The sequence below is a fragment of the Centruroides vittatus genome, unplaced genomic scaffold (assembly GCF_030686945.1).
Source record: "Centruroides vittatus isolate TY-2023 unplaced genomic scaffold, ASM3068694v2 contig_1159, whole genome shotgun sequence".
Classification (NCBI taxonomy): Eukaryota; Metazoa; Arthropoda; class Arachnida; order Scorpiones; family Buthidae; genus Centruroides; species Centruroides vittatus.
Window position 1 is genome coordinate 1,296,837 of NW_027120745.1, and position 20,729 is coordinate 1,317,565.

Sequence of the window (20,729 nt, forward strand, 5' to 3'; positions counted from 1 at the left end):
TACCATAACACACTCTCCTGTTGTTGATGTTAGAAGAATGCATATATGTTGTTTCTGTCAATGTTCAGAAATCTGCTACATTAAATGAACGTGGATCGTATGACATGGCAGGAATAAAACTTGATTGGTATGTTGGTTTGTGATATATAGATGTCTTGGTCTCTTGTTTTTCTATGGTAATGTTAACATGTAGAAAGTGTGCTTTAACACATCAACCAGTGCCATAAATCATCGTAATTTACGGCAGTGGTTGGTGTGTTATTGCATTGCGTTAGATAGTAGGGTTGTTTATTTGTAAAAAGTGTGCTTTGTAAGGGTACTTTTGTTCCAGGCATAATTGTAGTCCAAACTTATTGGTGTTGATGGATCTTATGAATTCTTATCAGAAAATTGCAATAGCAAACACTCTGACCACATCATACAAAAGTGAACCATACAGTGTACTCACTACTCAGAAACAACAAAGACACCATAATAGATATGAACTACCAGCTTATTCTATACTGATATTAGACAAAAGAGCCTATACAACTATAGTATATCAGAATACAGTATGTCCATTAAAGCAATGCCTAAAGGAACATTAATGAGGGGATGCATGACATTGGAAAATTAAAGGAGAAAATTGAGGTTGAAAATTGCAAATCACTTAAAACCTTTAGAATCTCCATCATTTATAGAGCGGAAAGTGGAAAGCCAGTCTTATAATCATGAGGTTGATGTTTTAAATCTTGGTGGTATCAATGTAATGTTTTTTCCCTAAACTGTAATTTTCACTTTATTCTTGGTACATTTTCTCTCTGACAATATAATAAATTTAGAACTGATTTATTTTTAGTAAATTACAAATGCAGAATAAACAATATAATAAAACAATAAAATAATCTATTTCAAGTGACAAGTCAATGTCAAAAGCAATTAACAAATACTAACTAACAATATTTATTTAAAAACAAAACATTTTCTGTATTTTCATGTACAGTATGTACTTACTCTGGCAACAAAGTTATTGTTTAACCCAGTGGTCCCCAACCCCCGGTCCACGGACTGGTACCGGTTCGTGGATCAAATGGTACCGGACCGCCCAAGAAACATTAAATTATTTCCATTTTATTTACTGTAGTGTATTTCTCTCAGGTTTGTGTGACTTTCTAGAGAGGTTAACCGGGAGCTGAGAGACGTCACCTAAAACCGTGAGTTAAAATGTTAAATCACTTTATATTCATTTTTTGGTGTAACCGTGTTTTATTTTGAAGGCATGTTCAAATACAATTAAATTAAAATTATTAAATCAAAACAATCTAAAATATAAACAATCAACGTCCCCCCTCAGCGGGCCGCAGTAAAATTATCAAACATTGACCAGTCCGCAGCGATAAAAAGGTTGGGGACCACTGGTTTAACCTAAATGTGTCTATAACAAGACTATGTCTCGTCTCTAAAATTGCACTGCTGTCAACAGCGGCACATCTTAGAGGTATGAAGGAGTACATGCCAGGAGTTGCAATTTGGCACAGAACATTTGGTGCCCAAATCATGCACACACAAAATAAACCAGACCTGTAGGTAGTCAGGGGACCGAGAACCGGGTCAAAAGAAAATAGGAAATGCTGAGACTGCTTCTACGAACAGGTGCGAGTGCAAGATTTGTGCATGCGTTGTTCACACTCTCAGAGACATAGTCTGGTCCCAAAAATGGCTTCCCCGTTTTACTTGTTGCATTTTTGTTAGCTAAAGAATGAAGAGATAGCTTTGATATGTAACGCTAAAATTAATAGCTTAGAAATGTGTTTTCAGAAGAATCACTGCATGACAATAATACAAAATTTACATATTGTGAAAGCATCCTTCAAAATCAAGACCTAATTGCAGCTGAGGGTTCTTTGTCAATTTTGGAATTTGCAAAGACAGTAGAAGGGGAAAAAAACATTAAGTGCACTGATATTTTCCAATGTGATCAGGTATTAATGATTCGCCTCCAAATTAGCTGATGATGGAGAAGTGTTTTTAAACATTAATCAAATTTGTTTTTCTAGTGACATACATAAATCTTCTTATTGTAAATATCTGCATTTATTCAATGTGCACAGTGCAGAAATATGTTTCAAATGCTTCTACGACAATTAACATCCACAAAATTGTCTTCCCAGAAAGCAAACAGATTTAATAATGTTAATAATGTTTTTTTTTATTAACAAAATTGGCCTTGAATAATGATAATTTTGTTTAAATCTAATTGTCTTCTTAAATAAATTATAAATAAATTTTAGTATTAATCCCATATGTATATGAATATTCGAAAATAACTTTTAACATAATAAATGTAAAAATACCAAGAATAAATTAAAATTATACTTTTGTATAAATTACATTGATACCACCAAGATTCAAAGCACCAACCTCACAATTATGAAACCAACACATCCCCACTGAGCCACCAGCCATTCTACAAATGATGGAAATTCTAAAGGTATTAAGTGATTTGCAATTTTCAACCTCAATTTTTCTCCTTTAATTTTGAGTATTGCACCTTACTGCTTGGCATATGTCAGTTATTGGGGATGCACTATAACCTGACTAAGTTTGATCAATATTGGTAATCTCAACATTATTCTGTCTCCGCATAAGTCAATCATAAATGCTCAACCTCCCACAATGTTAGCATTAGCTAGTGTACTTCAGCATCTGAGGCAGAGACAACTACATCTATGCTTCAGATGCTGAAGTACAGTACAGTTCCACATATTCGAGACAACCTTCCAATCTCAGACATTTGGAAATCTTTAAGGCCAGCAGAAATAACTTACCATCAATTATACAGACAGCCTGCAATACCCTGTTGAAGATTTAGAGACACTGTTTGAAATCCAATAAAATAAGTTTTGCAACATGATTTATGCAACAGCTAATCAAATGACATTTTTTTTAATAATTTAAACATTTCCTTCAATAGCACATTCCACAATTGAATATATTACATACACTTATGATGGTTGTTTAAGAAACTGAAAATGTTTGTTTTTACATTAAGATGTAAGTTTAAAATGCTGGATTTTTGGTTTATTGGTGTGTTTAGAGACATCTATGAGATATTTTATATGCACTATATAGTTTTACTAAATGACAATTGATATTTCTTAATCATTTTTCTAACTAGAATAATATTCTTTGAATTTTTAACAAACACAATTGAACCCTGTTAATACAAAGTTGGTACTAAAAATTGGTAGTTTGTATTAACAAAATTAATCAAACTTGTTAATATTAAAATGCCTATTCTTCATTGTCCATGAAATCACAAATCTACTTCACATTAATGCAGACTTTACATAAACCGATAACATAATAATGGAACGACTAACTTAATTTGGAAATATAAGCCAATCCAAACTATCAGAAGATTTTGCTTTAATGTAAAAGAAGTAAAAAAATAAACTGTCAAATTTTAAATGAATTGAAATATCAACTGATTTGAAAGTTTGTTAAAATAATTATTTTCAATTGAAACATTGAATGATTTCTGCCAATTAACATAAATTTAAATAAAATGAGAAAATTGCACCTTTTCAAAATTAAAAATTTAAGAAACCTGTATATTTTATCATTGTTAATATTTTAAATTATATATTATTACAAAGCAGATATAACATTATTACATAATTTAATTCAGACTATTCAGTATAAATAAAAAAAATTTAAACATTAATTAATTAATTAAGAGAGCAAAAGAATATTTTATAACTAAAATAAAACAGATTGAAATACAGGAGTCATTAATTTACTATCAGAAATACTTTAGTCTTCCAACACATTGTCAGCTACTTTCTACTAAAACAACTTTCAAATGAAAACAAATTAAGATAATTTTAAATTTAATTTGATATAATAAATCATTAACTTTATGTATTTCAATCTGGTTTTTAAATCTGGACAAATAATTTTGTATATTTTTCTAATTAAAAATAATAATCAAACATCTTTACTACACCAGATACACCCTCTAAAGCCAAATTGTCTATTAAATTATTAGTATTATAGCCATTTCTTGCCCGATTATATTCGGCTTTGGTTGATGTTTAGCATTAAAAATAATAATGGTATACTTTAGATTCATTTAACATACTATTCATAATGGAAATCTATGACTCTCCAAACAAACTGTCACGAAAATCATACAAAATTACAAATTCCTAAGCCTGAAGTAGGACTGAAACTTAAAGTCTGACAAACATGGAAACAATTAACAGAATTCCAGATTTATAATTATACATATAATCAACAATTAAATACTAGTTAATAATAAAATAATTTACATGCCAGATTCTATTCCAATGCAAAATACATTAACACAGCATTAACACACACAAATACATAAAAATTTCAAATTTCTGAAACATTTTCAGTCTAAATTCATCCCAAAATATATAAAAAAAAAAAAAAAGCAATTTTTACTTAAGTAACCACTTCCTAATTTAATTGTTTTTTTATTATCCTAACACCACAAAGGAAAACTATAACTAAATTTATCATTTCTTTATTTCATGAGATGATTTTTAAAACCAATCTATGATAAACAAAATACTCATATTTCATTTATGAGTTACTTATAAATAGTCTAGCAATTACACTATGAAAATAACAAATTATACTTACTTCTTTTTTCTGCATCTCAGATTTTTAATCTATCTAAAAACAAAAACTGATTCTAAATCATCATCTGGTATTGTTTCTGCATAAACAAGTCTAACATTTTCTAAATATTTTAAAATTTATAATGTTTGAATTTAGTCACTTTTATCATACTTAAATCAACTGACTCACAGTTACTTCACATTAACTTCACATTAACCAAAAAATAATTTTTATATTTTTCTGAAAATCTACATATTGGTATATATAACTTATATAGCTACCAGTTCCATATATAATCATCATCATCATCACTATTAAATAATATAAGAATTTCATAAATTGGACATACTTATACGATCATTTTTTTTAAACTAGCATATTAATTCTTGTATATTTTAAATCGAACACACACTTAAATTAGTTTCCAAAAAATATCGCTACAAAATATTAGTATTTTAAACATTTATATTGCTACATATTTTTATTCGGTGGATAATTGCAAATAAATTAATACAGTCAATGAATCTATTTTTGATAGCTTATTAAGTTACACAATAAAAATTTAATCGAAAACTGGTTTATTAAAAGAACAAAATATAACTATTTATTTAAATATACAAAAAGCAATTTTATATTATATTTTTATTGTTTGTTTTATGTATAGCACAAATTAAAAAATCTGTTTGTCTTACGGAAAGTTGACTGGAAAAAAAAAATTTCTACAGAAAAATAATGTAGAAACTATTTTCATTTTAATAATAAAACAGTTTATTATTTTAATGACAGTAAATTTATATCAAATATCAGTTTTAATCGTCTTGTCGTACTTTAAAAACAAAAAATCGTCATATTAATTTTTAACAACTTTGACAGAACAGACTATCAATTTAATACCTTTCATTAATAAACATTTGCTACTTCGAACGGACAAAATACTATGCCACGTTAACAGATGGAAACTTATCCACAGCCGATTACGTGAAATAAATAACGAATCTTCCGTTTATGTATTTTAAAAAATGAATAAAAAATTTTATTAATATTTTACAATCGATTTTCTTTTCGTTTCCGATTAAAATAAAACAGAAAGTGCAATAACCTTTTTATTTTATCCCTACGTCGAAAGAAAATATTCGTATTTTTATTTTCGTTATCGAAAGAACTGGTCTACGAGAGTAGAAACGTTATTTTTTCCATAAACGCATCGAACGGAAATAAACAAACGGCGATGTAACGCCGTCAAAATCATTATCACCTATCAGTCGTTTATCAACAGACATTCATTTCGCTTTTAAACGCGACGGGAGAAATAAATGACAAATGCGCGACGATTACACATCGGTTGTCTATCCACCTTGACGATCTGTTGCTACGTTATTAAATCTGCTAGACGACACTCTTCGATAAAACTGCATTCGGCTTTGTCACTTCTTTTATCGCAGTTTTCCTGCATATAAATGCACATCCTGGTCATAGAGTCGCGTATTTCCAACCAGGAAATTGTAATGAAAATGCTCAACGACGAACATTACTCCTCTCTCACCGACTAGCGATAATCCATATGTTGGATGATAATTACGGTAAATAATTGGATTCGACGATAAACAACACACACTACAATAAACGCTTTACATTTCGATTATTTCAACTCCTCCTCTGGTCAAAATCCGATTAGTCGCTCGAAAAAAAAAAAAGAAATAATAATAATAATATCAGTTTTTACTATTGTTTTCTAAATTGTCGTCTTACCTTCTGTATAATAAAACATCTCGGACTATAAGCGCAACATATGTAAGTCCCGCGAGAATCAAAGCTAGAATTTGGACAAGACCAATCGTTCCAACGTTGAGGTACGGGAAATCGGGCCGGCCCGCCTAACCAGGCCCGAGTTGACTCGGCTACGCATCGATGACAATATCCGAACATCTCGATTCGGCCGGTTCGCACATATTGTAGCACATCGACACTCGACCAACGGCGGCCCAACGTCGCTACTGCCCTAGCGACGCCTACCTCACACACTAGTACTCATCGTGCCCACGCATCGGCGAACCTCTCAGCTAGCAGGAAGACGTGTTCTAACGCTCGAACGAGGTCTTCCGCCTCTTATTTAGCCTCCGGCATTATCCGACTAAGACCGATGTCATACGAAGCGAATAGATAATTATTATTCGGTTTTGATAAAAATCGATTTTTTTTTAATGTGACATAAAACGAGCCAGATGTTTACGTCAAAAACTCGAACGACCCGCTAACCTTTATCCAGACTTAAGGAACGGGTTTTAACCAGCGAACAAAAAAAATAAAAATAAAACTTTCGAATATTTAAATATCACGTGTACGTATATCTAGACAATCGAAACTCGTTTCCTTAGTATTTTTAAACTTTCCATTCGAGTTTGTTCTGTAACAGCGAATTTTCCGCTACTCGTTTACATTTGACAAAAACCGATTGCAAATTCCGTAAATATCTCAATCGCGCATATTAAATATATTTAAATGAACTAATCGACACTGAATTTCTACTATTCCAGTTAGACGACATACTTGCATACTATAACAGAAAAAAAAACGAAAAAGTTCTGTTAAGAGGTGACGGTACGATGTATAAAATTTCCCCGTTAATGATCCTTCACTTAATTAGAAGTATAGCAAACAAATCTCGAAAAATAATAGAAAGAAATATCGATCAATCACAAAATTTGACTATAAATGACACATGCATTTATCAAACGAACCATTATGCTAGAACATCGTTCTTCCGTGACTACGACTTAACTAAATATATAGAACGTCGTTTATGCTCTAGCTAGTTATATTTTTATAAATCTTACACTATTCATTTTTATTATTATTCTAATTAATAAGTTAATTCATTTTGAGTTTTCTATTAATCTTAATTTACTAAATTTTGTAGGGTTAATCGATGAAGAAATCAAATGCCATATATTTCTGATTTCCTACAGTAATAATAATGAAATAAACAATTATAAAACGGGGTCCTTTCCGAATAACCTATACTACAGGTAAATCAGTCAAATGTCACTTGCAGGAATGGAAAATGGCACATTTCCAACACATCGCTGAAGAAACAACCAAGGACACTTTTGTATATTTTTCTATTATAAACTGTTCATAAATTAACAGTTGATCATTTCATTCATTTTAACCAATATAATTACTATGGATAATCTTAATTATTATTAAGATTTATAAAAAGAAATCTATATAGACTGTAAATTATAAATAAACACAAGTATTTCTATTATTATAAAAGTTGCTTTTGAGATTTTTTTTTTTTTGTTTATAGCTATATATTTTTAAAATTATTCACACCAAATAATCTTAGCAGTGTCTAATATTTATTTAGTTAGACACTGCCAACAATATAAATATGTTTATTATGATAATTTTAATTTTTAATAAAAAAAATTAGCTTTCTTAAATATTATAAATAGTCAAAACAATAATCCTCAAAACAAATTACACCCACACCTATATATCTATAGTATGTTTGTAATTTGTTTTGAGTATAATATGTAGTTTTAATATAATATTGAATATATTAATATATATGTTTGTTTTCATTTATCTGCTCTTAATACGGTAAGTTTGTTATTTTTCAAAAAATTAATTAATTATCTTTTTAGTGCATTAAAAAATTTGATTGTTGGAACCAAAATATAATTTCTTTGTTTATTTCTTTCATACATACTGTATATTTTTGTAGTTCTTTTGCAATCTTGTTTTTTAAATATGTTTACTATTCTTTTTCATTCTAATATTTAATGTTGCTTGAAGATAAAATTGAAGATTTACTAAAGAATGATTATGTTACAAAAATACAAGAATTAAGAAAAATGAAGTGAAACAAATACACAAGCATATATATAACAATATAATGGAAGAATTATCCAATACCTACAATACACTTATCCCATGATTCTGTTTCTATCATCAACTATTCAGTTAGTATTAGTTTAGTCTAATCACAATAAGTATTAACTGCCATTAGCATATAATAGCACCTAGCATTAGTAATATAAACTAACTTCTTTACTATTCAAAAAAAGAAAAAGAAATCTGTTGTTATAATAATATATTCAAAAACTAAATAATCCAATTATTTTTACAAATTCATAATAATTTGCCTCATTTTATAAAACTTCAACTCCATGTTATACAAATCTAAATATATAATGTTAGAAACAATTCATCACAAAATCAACAATACACAGCTAAAATTATATTAAAATACAAATCTTAAAATTATAATAATCCAAACAAAAACAGCTGAGATGTAAAAAAAATTGCACCAAGTAAAAAATTATGACAATTTGGATGACAGTCAATTTTTTTTCTTAGGAGTTTTTCTCTCATAAAGATAAGCTTGGCACTTTGAAACGGTAGTACCCACAAGATTTTTATTATTGTTTCTTACATTTTACTTTGAAGCACCAAGCTTTTCTTTACGAGAGAAAAACTCCTAAGAAAAAAAAATTGGACTGTCATTTAAATTCTCATTATTTTTTACTTGGTGCAATTTTTCTACATCTCAGATGTTTTTGTTTGGATATCAACTGGATTTTGGTTAACGGTTGTGTTACTTCAAGACCTAAAATGATGACATACAGTTCGGTTGGCACTTGACGATGACCATCAACTGAACACTTCACAGCTTATGTGAATTAAACTTTTTATAAAAATTTTAATTCACATAAATTTGAGCTTTTGTTATTCTGAATAGCATTTTGAATAGATTTCATTTGTTTCAAAGCAACTTTATCCTTACTTTAAGCACAAAATTAAGCTATAAAAGTAAAACAGTTGTATGAAGGTGCCTGTGAACTTTGACCTATTGACTCAAAAGATTTTGCAAGCACTGCATGATAATGAGAAAAACTCTCAAGTTTTTCAAATTTGAGCTTTCTAGACCTAGTAGTTTTTTCTCTAGGAGTATCTGCAGTGCTGGATGAAGAAAGAAAAGTTTTTTTTGGCAATTTTTGAACTTTTCAATTGCTTATATTTCAGCAACCACTTTACAGAAAAACCTGAAATTTTTCATTCTACCTAAGAAAATGAGTATCTTTCAAACAAGATATTCAGAATTACTATAAGCATTTCAGGGAGAAAAAATTAACCACTGAAAACTGACAACTCTGATTCCTATATATATAGTCAGTGTGTGACTTTTTCACTTGGCACAGAATTACTACCACGACTCTCATTAAATGTCCTTATTATCAGCATGTTTACTCTTGAGTCAAACTTCTTTAGTTTCACTAAGCATTTTTCTTTGTTTTATTTTTGTCAACATACCCTTCCACAATTCTGATAATTCTTCTGCAATTATATCATGATCCAGGTCCATCATATATAAATTATAAATGTTTTCCAAAGCTCTCAATTTTTGGAAATTGAGTTTACATAAAAGCTAAAATTATGTCAGCCCAATTTAAAAAAATTTAGAAATAATTTTGATAGGGAAGACGTTACCAACCAACTTTATATCTGCCAGAGTATTGTTTAATTTTACATGATTTGCTTTGTTAACATTATGTTCTAACAAAATTACATATTCTTATATCATTTGTTCTATTTTTTTTATTTTTACTTTATTATTTTATTTGTTTTATTATTGCAACCCTTAAAATGCTATATGTTTTGTTGATTTAATTTTGTTTGATGCAAGAATTTTATAAAATTCAATACACATCATCTATGATCCAAAAAATCAGTTCCTAAGTAAACATCTTTGTAAATATGAAAAACATTCTACTTTGCTTATATTTTATTATTGTGTGTACTAATTAATACCAATTAATGGTTGCCAGCCTGATACATTATTAAATATTATTGTTACTATAATATAAAATTTCAATCATTAATGAAAATACCAAAAATTGTGACAAATGATATTTTCACCTCTACACATAAAGATGTCCTAAGTTTACACAAGAATTTGTGAAATAAAATGTAATAGTTTTTAACAACCTAATTTTTAAAAAAAATTAGTGTTATATTGTGCCTCTAAATGAAGCAATAAATTTCTTTACATCAAAGATTTCGATATGTGGCCCACAATTGTTTCTGCGGTCCAACCATTATAACGACATGTAAGAAATGTTTTAAGAAAAATTTCGTAACTTAATTTTTACAATATCACATTATACAGGGTGGGCCAACGAAAACGAAACGGCAGTGTTCGTGTTCGTCCAAGCAAATCGCTCGGACAGGTCAATTTTATTCTCGAAGGGACATCTTTTGCAATAAAGTTTTTGCGATTCTGAATACAACAGACAACAAAAAATTTTAAAAACTCATCTATTTTGTATTAACTAAACAAACATTTATTTCGAAAAAAAATGTTTGTTTAGTTAATATTCAGAATCGCAAAAACTTTATTGCATAAGATGTCCCCTCGAGAATAAAATCGACCTGTCCGAGCGATTTGCTTGGACGAACACGAACACTGCTGTTTCGTTTTCATTGGCCCACCCTGTATATATATTTATTAATAATCATCATCATTTATTAAATAACTTGGTAAATCATACAAAGTAATGTTTACAAATAGAGAATAATTTCTCTGTTACGGAGGAGATATTTATTAATAATTATTTTTTTATTTTTATTTTAATAACTATATTTTAATAATTAACTACAACATTTGCCAATGACTGATTACTACAATTGTGTTGCATCCATTTCCCCTAAGCACCTTGCGTGCAGGTGTGCCATTTCTCCCCACTAATACTAGCAGCGAATATTTTAGCTGCCAATTACATACTATCATATGCCAATGCCAATGCCACATTATTAATCTTATACTGACTTGTTAGGTGTACACAACAGGAAATATTTCCCTTTCAGGGAAGAAGAAAAATAGGTTTATTTACATTATGCTTATTAATTTGTGCAGTTATTCAGTGTCTGGTGAGTAAAAGTTAAAAAAAAAAAACCTATTATTTTTTATTAAAACATTCTATAATTTTATGTTAACGATTACTAACTTATTTCAGCCTTTTGTATTCAGCATGCCTCTATCAAAACCAAGTGGTGATAATAAAATAAATGAAAAACTACTGATGAACATCAAAATTTTCAAGAAAAGTGTGAATTGGAGTATTTCTTCTATGAAATAAAAAATAAAATAATCTTTGAGAAAAGGTTAATCATTTTCTTGTAAGGATACTGGAAAATATACAAATGACTCACTAAAATGTTTGACTATCCAGTAAAAATGTTTAATTAAAATAACAAATGTTTTCGACCTTAGTATTCAGTCTTCATCAGGTTTACAAATACTGAGATTCTAACAACAGTTATGTGCAACGATTTAAAAAATTTTAGAACATTTCCAATCTTGCATATCATATGTAGCAACATGTATGCATCCATGGCAATGCACACACACAATGGTTTTATACGCAAGATTGGAAACGTTCTAAAATTTTTTAAATCGTTGCACATAACTGTTTTTAGAATCTCAGTATTTGTAAACCTGATGAAGACCGAATACTAAGGTCGAAAACGTTTGTTATTTCAATTAAATATTTTTACTGGATAGTCAAAGTTATACAACATTAATCATCACTATGAACAACATAAATCAAAATATGATAGTTATGAGAGATTAATGAGACAACAAAAGCTGAAAGAGCTAAAAGTGGAATGAAGAAACAACAGTTCATGCTTACTAATGTATCTCAAGAGTACATCTTGTCAGAGTTGATAGCTAAACACTCGAAACCTTTGACTGAAGGTGACTTCATTAGAGAATGTCTAATTAAAGATGCAGAAACTGTTTTTCCTGGAAATATGAAAGCTTTTCAAGCCATTTCGTTGTCTCAAAATACAGCTGCAGAAAGATTTACCAATTTGGCTAACAATTTAAACATTCAGATCAAAGCAAAATCATCTAGTTTCAAAGCTTTTTCCATTGCCTGTGATGAGAGTACAGACATTGGGGATGTAGTGTGTTTCTTTGGGTTTGCGACACAGATTTTAACATTTTTCAGGAATTATTGGAACTAGTACCAATGCATAACTCTAGTACAAGACAAGATATATTTAATTGTGTTTTTGAACTTCTGCAAAAATACAGTCTACAACAAAAAAGTAAAATTTATGACAGATCTGAGATTCACCATACACATTGCATTATACATCAAGAAGTATTATGCTTGAAGGTAATAAACATGGAAAATGTTTTAGCATCTATTAAAAAAAAATCATCAATTTCATAAGATCTCAAAGCCTAAATCAGTGACAATTCTCCGCTTGCTTAAGTGAATTAGACAGCGAATATTCCAGTTTGACCTACTATACCGAGGTACTATATGTTGGCTATCCTGCTCCAAGTTTCTTAAACAATTCTGGAACTTGAAAACAGTAATATAACAGTTCTTAATAATTAAAAATAAGACAAGTCTGTTTTTTGACACAGTAAGGTTTCAAGATTTATCTTTCATGGTTGATAGAAAACACTTATATGATTTAAATTTAAAACTGCAAGGTAAATATCAGATCATTATGAACACGTGTGACCAAGTTAAACATTCAAATGTAAACTAATACTTTGGGGAAAGCAGTTGAAAAATGAAGATTTAACGCACTTTCTGACATGCAACATGAACAAATCAAGTTTAGACGAAACTGTATCGTATTAAAAATACTCAGAAAAAATTTTAAGATTTAGAACTGAATTTGAAACAAAGTTTACAAAGTTTAAATTTTTGGAAGACAAGTTTTCTTTGTTTACTTCAATTTTTTCAATAAATATAGAATCTATACCTAATCAAATGCAAATGGAAGTAATTGAGATCCAGTGCAATTCTGATTTGAAGGCAAAATTCAGTTATTGTGCCTGGATTTTACAGATATTTACCTACTTGATTTGAAAATACCCAAAAATTTGCATATGAAATTATTTCCATGTTTGGAAGTACTTATCAGTGTGAGCAGTTATTTACAATTATGAAAGTAAGTCTCCTGTCAGATCCAGAATTACTGACATTTACCTTGAGTCAACTGCCAATGAGATTTTTCCTAAAGTAGGAAAGTTAGTAACAGAGAAGAGATGCCAAGTGTCAGGAAAATAACATTAATTTTATCGTTATTGTTTTATTTTTTACACTATACTTTTCAAAATAAACTTATGTTTCAAAGAACATTAAAGTTTTTGTCTTTTGTGGCCCACATAAACTTAAACTTTGTTTATTTGGCCCGTGTTAACCTTTGAGTTTGACATGCTTGCTTTATATGATCAAAATCATGATAAAATAAAAAACTGACTAATAAGAAATAATTACATTGACAATATTAAAAGAAATTCTTTTGTGATAATGAATTCCACTACAAAGTAAATATATTTTAAAAATTTCTTTTTGCCAAATTAAATTATTCATTTTGTAATATACAGTAAGATCTCGCTTAACGCGGGGGATACGTTCCTAGACAACAAAGCACTAAATGATACAGCGTTAAATGAGGTCATTTTATCACAGAGTAAATAGGGAAAGGGGAACACACAACCAAAAATAAACAGATTTTACTTTAATTTTAAGTTATTTTTATATTAATTTGCATAATAATATATGTCAAATAACACACAAACATAATCCCACAGAAATTAAAGTTCATTTTTTGTGATGAAGGTCCTGGCTCTTCTGAAATTCTTTTCTTCTTCAATAAAGTCATGTAGTTTCATTTGTCATTTTCTTTCTCTTTTTTTAAGCAAATGTTGGAGTAGGTGATCGCATCCAAAATGTCTCATCTGCTTTTGCACTCCTTTCAAAATCTGGATCATTCACTACAGTTTGATAAACGATTTCAGTTATTGTTACCAAACTTTTACTAAGGAAATCTGTAGAGAAATTTTTTGGGTTCTTCATTTTCAGAATCTCTATTTTCCAGTTCTACACAAATTCCTTGTTCTGCTAGTTCTTGAAGGTTGTCATTGATAAGACTCTCACTAGAAACCTGCAGTAACTCCTCAATATCCTGCTCTTCTATATCTCCTAGTCCTGCTGTATCAATTAGGTTGACAATTTAGTCAACCTAACAATACAGCGATAAGCTCTTCTTATTGAGAATTCTTGGATACCTCTAGCCATAACTTCTTCCACACTCCGTTCATGCATTTAACAGCTAATTCTTGCCAAGCGATATTGCCTATGGCATCTGTGATGTTATATTTTTTCCAAAATTGCATCAAACAAACATAGATTTAAGGAAAGTACAGCGCTACGACAAATTGCCACCTTTTGCTGATTGGTTCATGTTCAGGAATAATCATATTATATACAAATTAACGAAATGCAGCAATAATTTAAATAAGAGTAAATTTTGAGCTTTTTTTAAGGTTTCGAGCAGAGCATGTTATATCAAATCAGCATTAATCAAAATAGTGTTAAATAAGGTCTTACTGTATTTCATTTAAAAAAATTTTCAGAAGATAATATACAGTATTTCAATGATCTCATCAAGTTTTTAACAAAGAAAGTACATGAGATTTAATTGTAATAAAAACAGATTAAAATGTTCTGTAAATAAAACATTCATTAATAAATAAACCTTTTTCATAACTCTGTAATTATTTTCATTTATGTTGTAAATGTTAGGTAAAACATTTTTTTTTCCTAGGTAAAACTGACCATACAAAACATTTATTGAACATAAAAGACTGACATAAGTTTTAACATCAAATAGCTTATTTTCAAACAATAATATAATTATACCACAGAGCAAAAAGCACAATTTGAAAATATGAATTCATTTTCTTCATCATTATTCATATTGAATGCTTATTTCAGGTAGCCAGATGTTTAACAAGAAGGAAAGTTTTTGTTCTATTTTAGGACTGCTGCAGCTTCCAAACAAATTTAACTAATATAAAAACTATTTAACAGAAATTTGAATGTTATTAAGTTTTTGGCAGATCAAACATTATTTAAAACAAAACATTTGCATTCTAATTTGTTAATCTTAAAATAATCTATGCAGATGTGCTGCCTAATATCATTTCCTAACCACTTAAAAGTAAAAATTTACAGAATAGCAGACTATTTTAACACATTAAGCACCAGTCTATTCATCCAGGCCATGTGTTGCACAAATTAAACCAGGGCTGTGGAGTCAGAGTCGTGGAGTTTATGGTATTTTAGTCCGAGTCATCAAAAATTTTCCCTGACTCCAACTCCTTTTCACTTTTCCAACTTGTTATGCATATAAAAAACAAAAAAGTATTTGAATTGTGTCACATTTGACTCTTCGAGTTTTTTGCAAATCTATACGTTTGGAGATCCTATAAACCCAAAAAATGTCAAATAAGGGGAAAAATTTGCATGTCCACACGCATATGTTGGCATCTAATTTGTTTAATTTCTTTATTCTGTTCTGAACTATTAAACAATATCTCGGAATGAGTAAAGTTCAAGAAACAAAATTTGGCACAGTAGCATCTGTATAAAGGGCATTAATGCTATTAAATTTTGGTTCTTTATTAAAGGTCGACAGGGTAGAGACATAGAAGGGGTCGTGTGTCATATCTTCAGTGTAGTCGGATTTCATGAATATTTTGCTCGTTATTAACATTCACAATCTTATAATATAATCGAGATGGGTTAATAATAATAATAATACTGTAATAATAATGATAAACTCAGAGTTCAAACGGTTAAGAGTTGAAATTTGGTACACAGCTAGGATACATTGGAAGAATGTACACTAAGAAGGAATTTTTCGAAATTCTTCTCGCGGGGGAAAGAGGGAGAAGGTTAAGGATTACCCCGAAGAAATCCGTTTCTACCGTGCTATTTTAGATGCGATATTTTGCGTTTTTGTGAAAAATCGAACACACTCTTAGACCCATCTAAAAATTCTCTAATTAGTCTCGGAAGAGAAAGGACCTAATTCTTGCACCCAGTGGAAATGGATAAAATCGGCTATAATCTAAATATCTTAATCTTCGTTATTGTTACTTTTTGCGTGAGCAACATCTGGCTCATCCGCTAGTTTTTATATTATTTTTTTTTTTTTTTATAAGACCCATCTCTACCCTCAAAATTAAGCTTGAGTTCTAATATGAGAACAGACAGATAAGGAAATCTTACAAAATTTGAAGATGATATTTATTATCCGCCGGAAAAAATAAATCACATCGACCACTCTTCGAGTTTGGATGTTAAAACGGCAATACTGCACTATCCAGACATTATCCAAAATACAACATTGATTGTCACGGCATTGTCACCAACCAAGTTTCGGTAGAGTGTTTATTTTCCGCTCTTAAAATTATTAAATATGATTTAAGAACTTCGGTGAATGCTGACTTAATAGAAGTGATTTTTTTTTTGTAAGGAGTAATTCAGTTTATAACAGAGATGAAAAATAATAAATTAATCAACGTGGCAAAATAAGCAACCTCTTTTTTACCAGTCTAAATGTTATATTTCTCATTCTCGACTTAGTTTAATGTATCTGTATACTTATATATTACCCAATATATTCGTATATTATGTACTGTACAACATTTTTATTAAACTAATTTGTTTGTATAAGAATGTATTTACTATTTTTATTCGTACACGCTTACCAAATACCAATGCCATCATCAAACGAGTCAATAAATATGAACTTATATATTTGGTAGATGTGTCAAATTTTAATGTTTAATTAATTTATTAAAATCATTTTATTTTGTATTTTTTTAAAAATATTCAGAATTGTTGTCATTATTACTTTCACAGCTTTTATACAGTATAGGCCTATAACAAAGGAAAAGAATGACGGTCGGTCAAAAAATTACTCTCTCAGATTTTTACTCTTTTGGACTCGGGAAGTGCAAATGGATGTTAGAATGTGAACCAACTGATTTAGTTCAACCATTTTCAAGCTTAATAACTCCTGTGTTAAACCATCCGACTCCGATTCAAAATCGTGCCTCCCATACAGTCTAACATTCATACATACAAAAAAAAAAAACCTGAATCTTTCGCATATCTCGACATTTCGAGGTGCCGAGTCCAAAAAATGCAAAAATTTGGGGTGGGATCATTTTTTGAACGATCACTACACTTTTCCTCTGTTATATATAACAACAGAAAAGTAAAAATTATCGTATTGATTCATTATTTAGAGGCATATTTTAGCTTTGGAATAAAAAAGTTTCTACATTCTATCTTTATTAGAACTATATTTATTGATGCTAATATTCTGAGGTCACGTGATGACGTCAGAATTTTCAGGCCTACTTTGTTAACAAGTCCACCCCTAGTCGGAGTCAAATCGTAAGAAAAAGTCAGAGTCGGAGTCATGTAAAAATCTACTGATCCACAGCCCTGAATTAAACACGTGTTATACATTAAAATCTGTACTGTGCTATTTTGGAGCAACACTCCAACCATATGAACATAATGGAAACAGTTAGAGCATGGCCTGAGGAAACAGAAATTGCTCAGGGTTTAGTAAATTTTTTTTAATGATAGAATACTAATAGAAATTTCATTTTTTCTCTTATAAAATATGAAAAATATGCAAAATTTGTCTTTCATAATGTTTTTCTTGCACAATGAACATCAATAAGTACAATATTGTGAAAATATAAAGTACAAAAACAAAATATTCAAGAAAGAATCTTTATTTTCTTTATGTGAATGAAAACATTAAAAAAAAGTAGGTATATAATTTTAGTGATTATTCTATTTTTCTTGGGTTTGTATCGGTCTATTTATGCAATCTAGATTTTATGCGTTTATGTGATAGATGTTCTGTTGAATTTAAAACCTGATGAAGAATACAAGATAGCATAACATGATCAAGAAAAAGTCATTCAGACCATGGATTGCAGAATTGCAATATGCCTAAAAATCAAGAAAAAAATATTTTTCAACAAGACAAAATTATATTAAATAGCCATCATTTCTGAACTATTTTGTCCATAAAAAAAGAGCAAGGCGCACTGTGTGATATTTTATGTCTTTCTATTGTAGCACTTAATGTGTTAACTGCACTATAATAAATTGTAACAGATTTCTTTTATCAAGCTACTGCCTTATTTTATCAACCAAGTGTTTAACTTTATCCTCCCAATTTCTTATTTTGAGCACTCCAGTCCATCTGCCATCTAAATTTATTGAATAATGTGCATTAATAAGGTTTAGATGCTTTCATAATATGTAGATGAACCTTGTTCAACAATCCTGATGCTATTAAAGTAACACGAGCTTCTGAGGTCCACCAATTGTTTCCAACTTATGGTGACTTCTTTCTCTAGGCCCATCTAATCCAAACATCTCATACAATACAATTATAGAAATCACATTCTTGTAAATTAATTTAAAATTAGCTACATACAGCAGTGGGTAAAAGTAGGTTTACAGTTAGTATATGAACAACTGTGTCCCTCAAAATATAAGAATACATAATACAAATAAATAATACGATGATAAATAAATAGTAATAGAAGAATAAATTCTATGCTTTGCATACTCACAACTCTAAACCTGCTTTTGCATATAAATTCACAGATTTCTGTGAAAAACTAACAAGTAAATTTTCAAAATTCAGTTCAGAAAACACAAAAATAAACTAAAAATCCTATGAAGCATGATATGACCAAGCACAATTTTACATCAAAAGAAATTCTAGAAACAGTTTGATATTGATAAAAATGGAAATAGTTATATATTTGGCACTGCATACATTTTGCTGAAATAACAAGATGACCAATCAAATTTCATTTGACCATCTTTTGCTAATTTTCACTAATTAATAACCACATTAGCCTATTGTATTCAAATTTCACAGTTCACTTTACACCCACCAGCCTCCAGGCTAAATTTCCTATTCATGTTAAAGACCCAATAACAATCAGATGTGAACTGAATTTTATTCATGCAAACAATATCATAATTCTATCAAAGCTTATAAAATGGAATGATTTTAGAAATAAAAAAGTAGGCTATATCCTTTCTGAGACTATCCAATAGTGTAGATCCTCCAATAGACAGACACCTGGGTGTCTAATAGACAAAATATACTTTCTCCAGCATATGTAAGAGACTTGGCCTCTATTCCAATTCTCACAAAATTTCACATTCAAACTAGTGATAAAACAGGGGAAATGCCAATCAATCTTCTTTCCACCACCACTTCCACAGTTTCCCCAGCCCATTCTCTTTCTCAAATAATGAAAACTGCAGGTAATTTGCAAGAACTTTTCTTTTTAGCACACTCCACCATAGTGGAGAAGTGCTTATGTTAAATCCTTTGTGTGTCATTCAGATATGAATCTGTCAGATTTGCATGTGTATGCTCTGTTCAATCCATTTATTGCGCATGTACACATGTATTCATTAATTGCACATGTGCAACAACTACAGTGGAACCTCGCTTACAAGCATAATTCATTCCAGAATCTTACTTGTAATGCAAAACACTCGTTAAGCAAAACAATTTTTCCCATCTACATTAATGTAAAATATGAAAATGCATTCTATGCTGAAAAGAATACTCAAATATTTTATGTATAACTTTCATTTATTCAAGGAATACAATATACATGGTTAAGGAGCAAGAATCATCTTTATCTTTTCTTCTAGCGAAGAATGAACCAACCTGGAATGCAAATTTGGTTTGCAGAAAACAAAAAAAAATGAAATATAGTAATTTCTAATATTTGATTATAGCATTTACATAGCCCAAGAATTTAGCATATCGTTTGGTGTGTTTATTATACAATGGACTGTGGTTGTTGATGTTTATATGTAATATATCTGAACACAAGTTTGGAAAAATGTGTGATCACAAGCAACACTAAGATGCTAGTGCAGGCAGGTCAAACTCATATGATATTACAGGCCACGTGATCTATTTTGTATTAAGTCGGGGCCACATGTTTTCAATGTTCAAAAAATTAATAAAATACGACTTTTAGAATGATTATATTATGTATTACGTATTTATTAGACTCAATGTATTGTATATTATACATACATAGACATTTTATATTTCATGTTATTTTTTAAACTTAAACCATAAATATTTTATATTTTTTATAAAAAACAAAAATAAAAGTTATAATAAGAAATAAA

General features: G+C 29.5%; 1 protein-coding gene across 3 annotated transcripts in view; it reads right to left on the reverse strand.

Annotated features, from left to right (window-relative positions):
- Positions 1-20,729, reverse strand: part of Larp4B (La-related protein 4B) — a 193,235-nt gene that overhangs the window by 103,688 nt on the left and 68,818 nt on the right. The window contains exon 1 of one of the 3 annotated variants that reach the window (XM_067276661.1): positions 6,382-6,730. The exons of the other annotated variants lie outside the window; for them this stretch is intronic. Coding sequence (XP_067132762.1) covers positions 6,382-6,558 — 177 coding nt within the window. The 5' untranslated portion in view covers positions 6,559-6,730. Of the gene's footprint in view, positions 1-6,381; positions 6,731-20,729 lie in introns of those variants that run through there. 3 annotated transcript variants of the gene reach the window in all.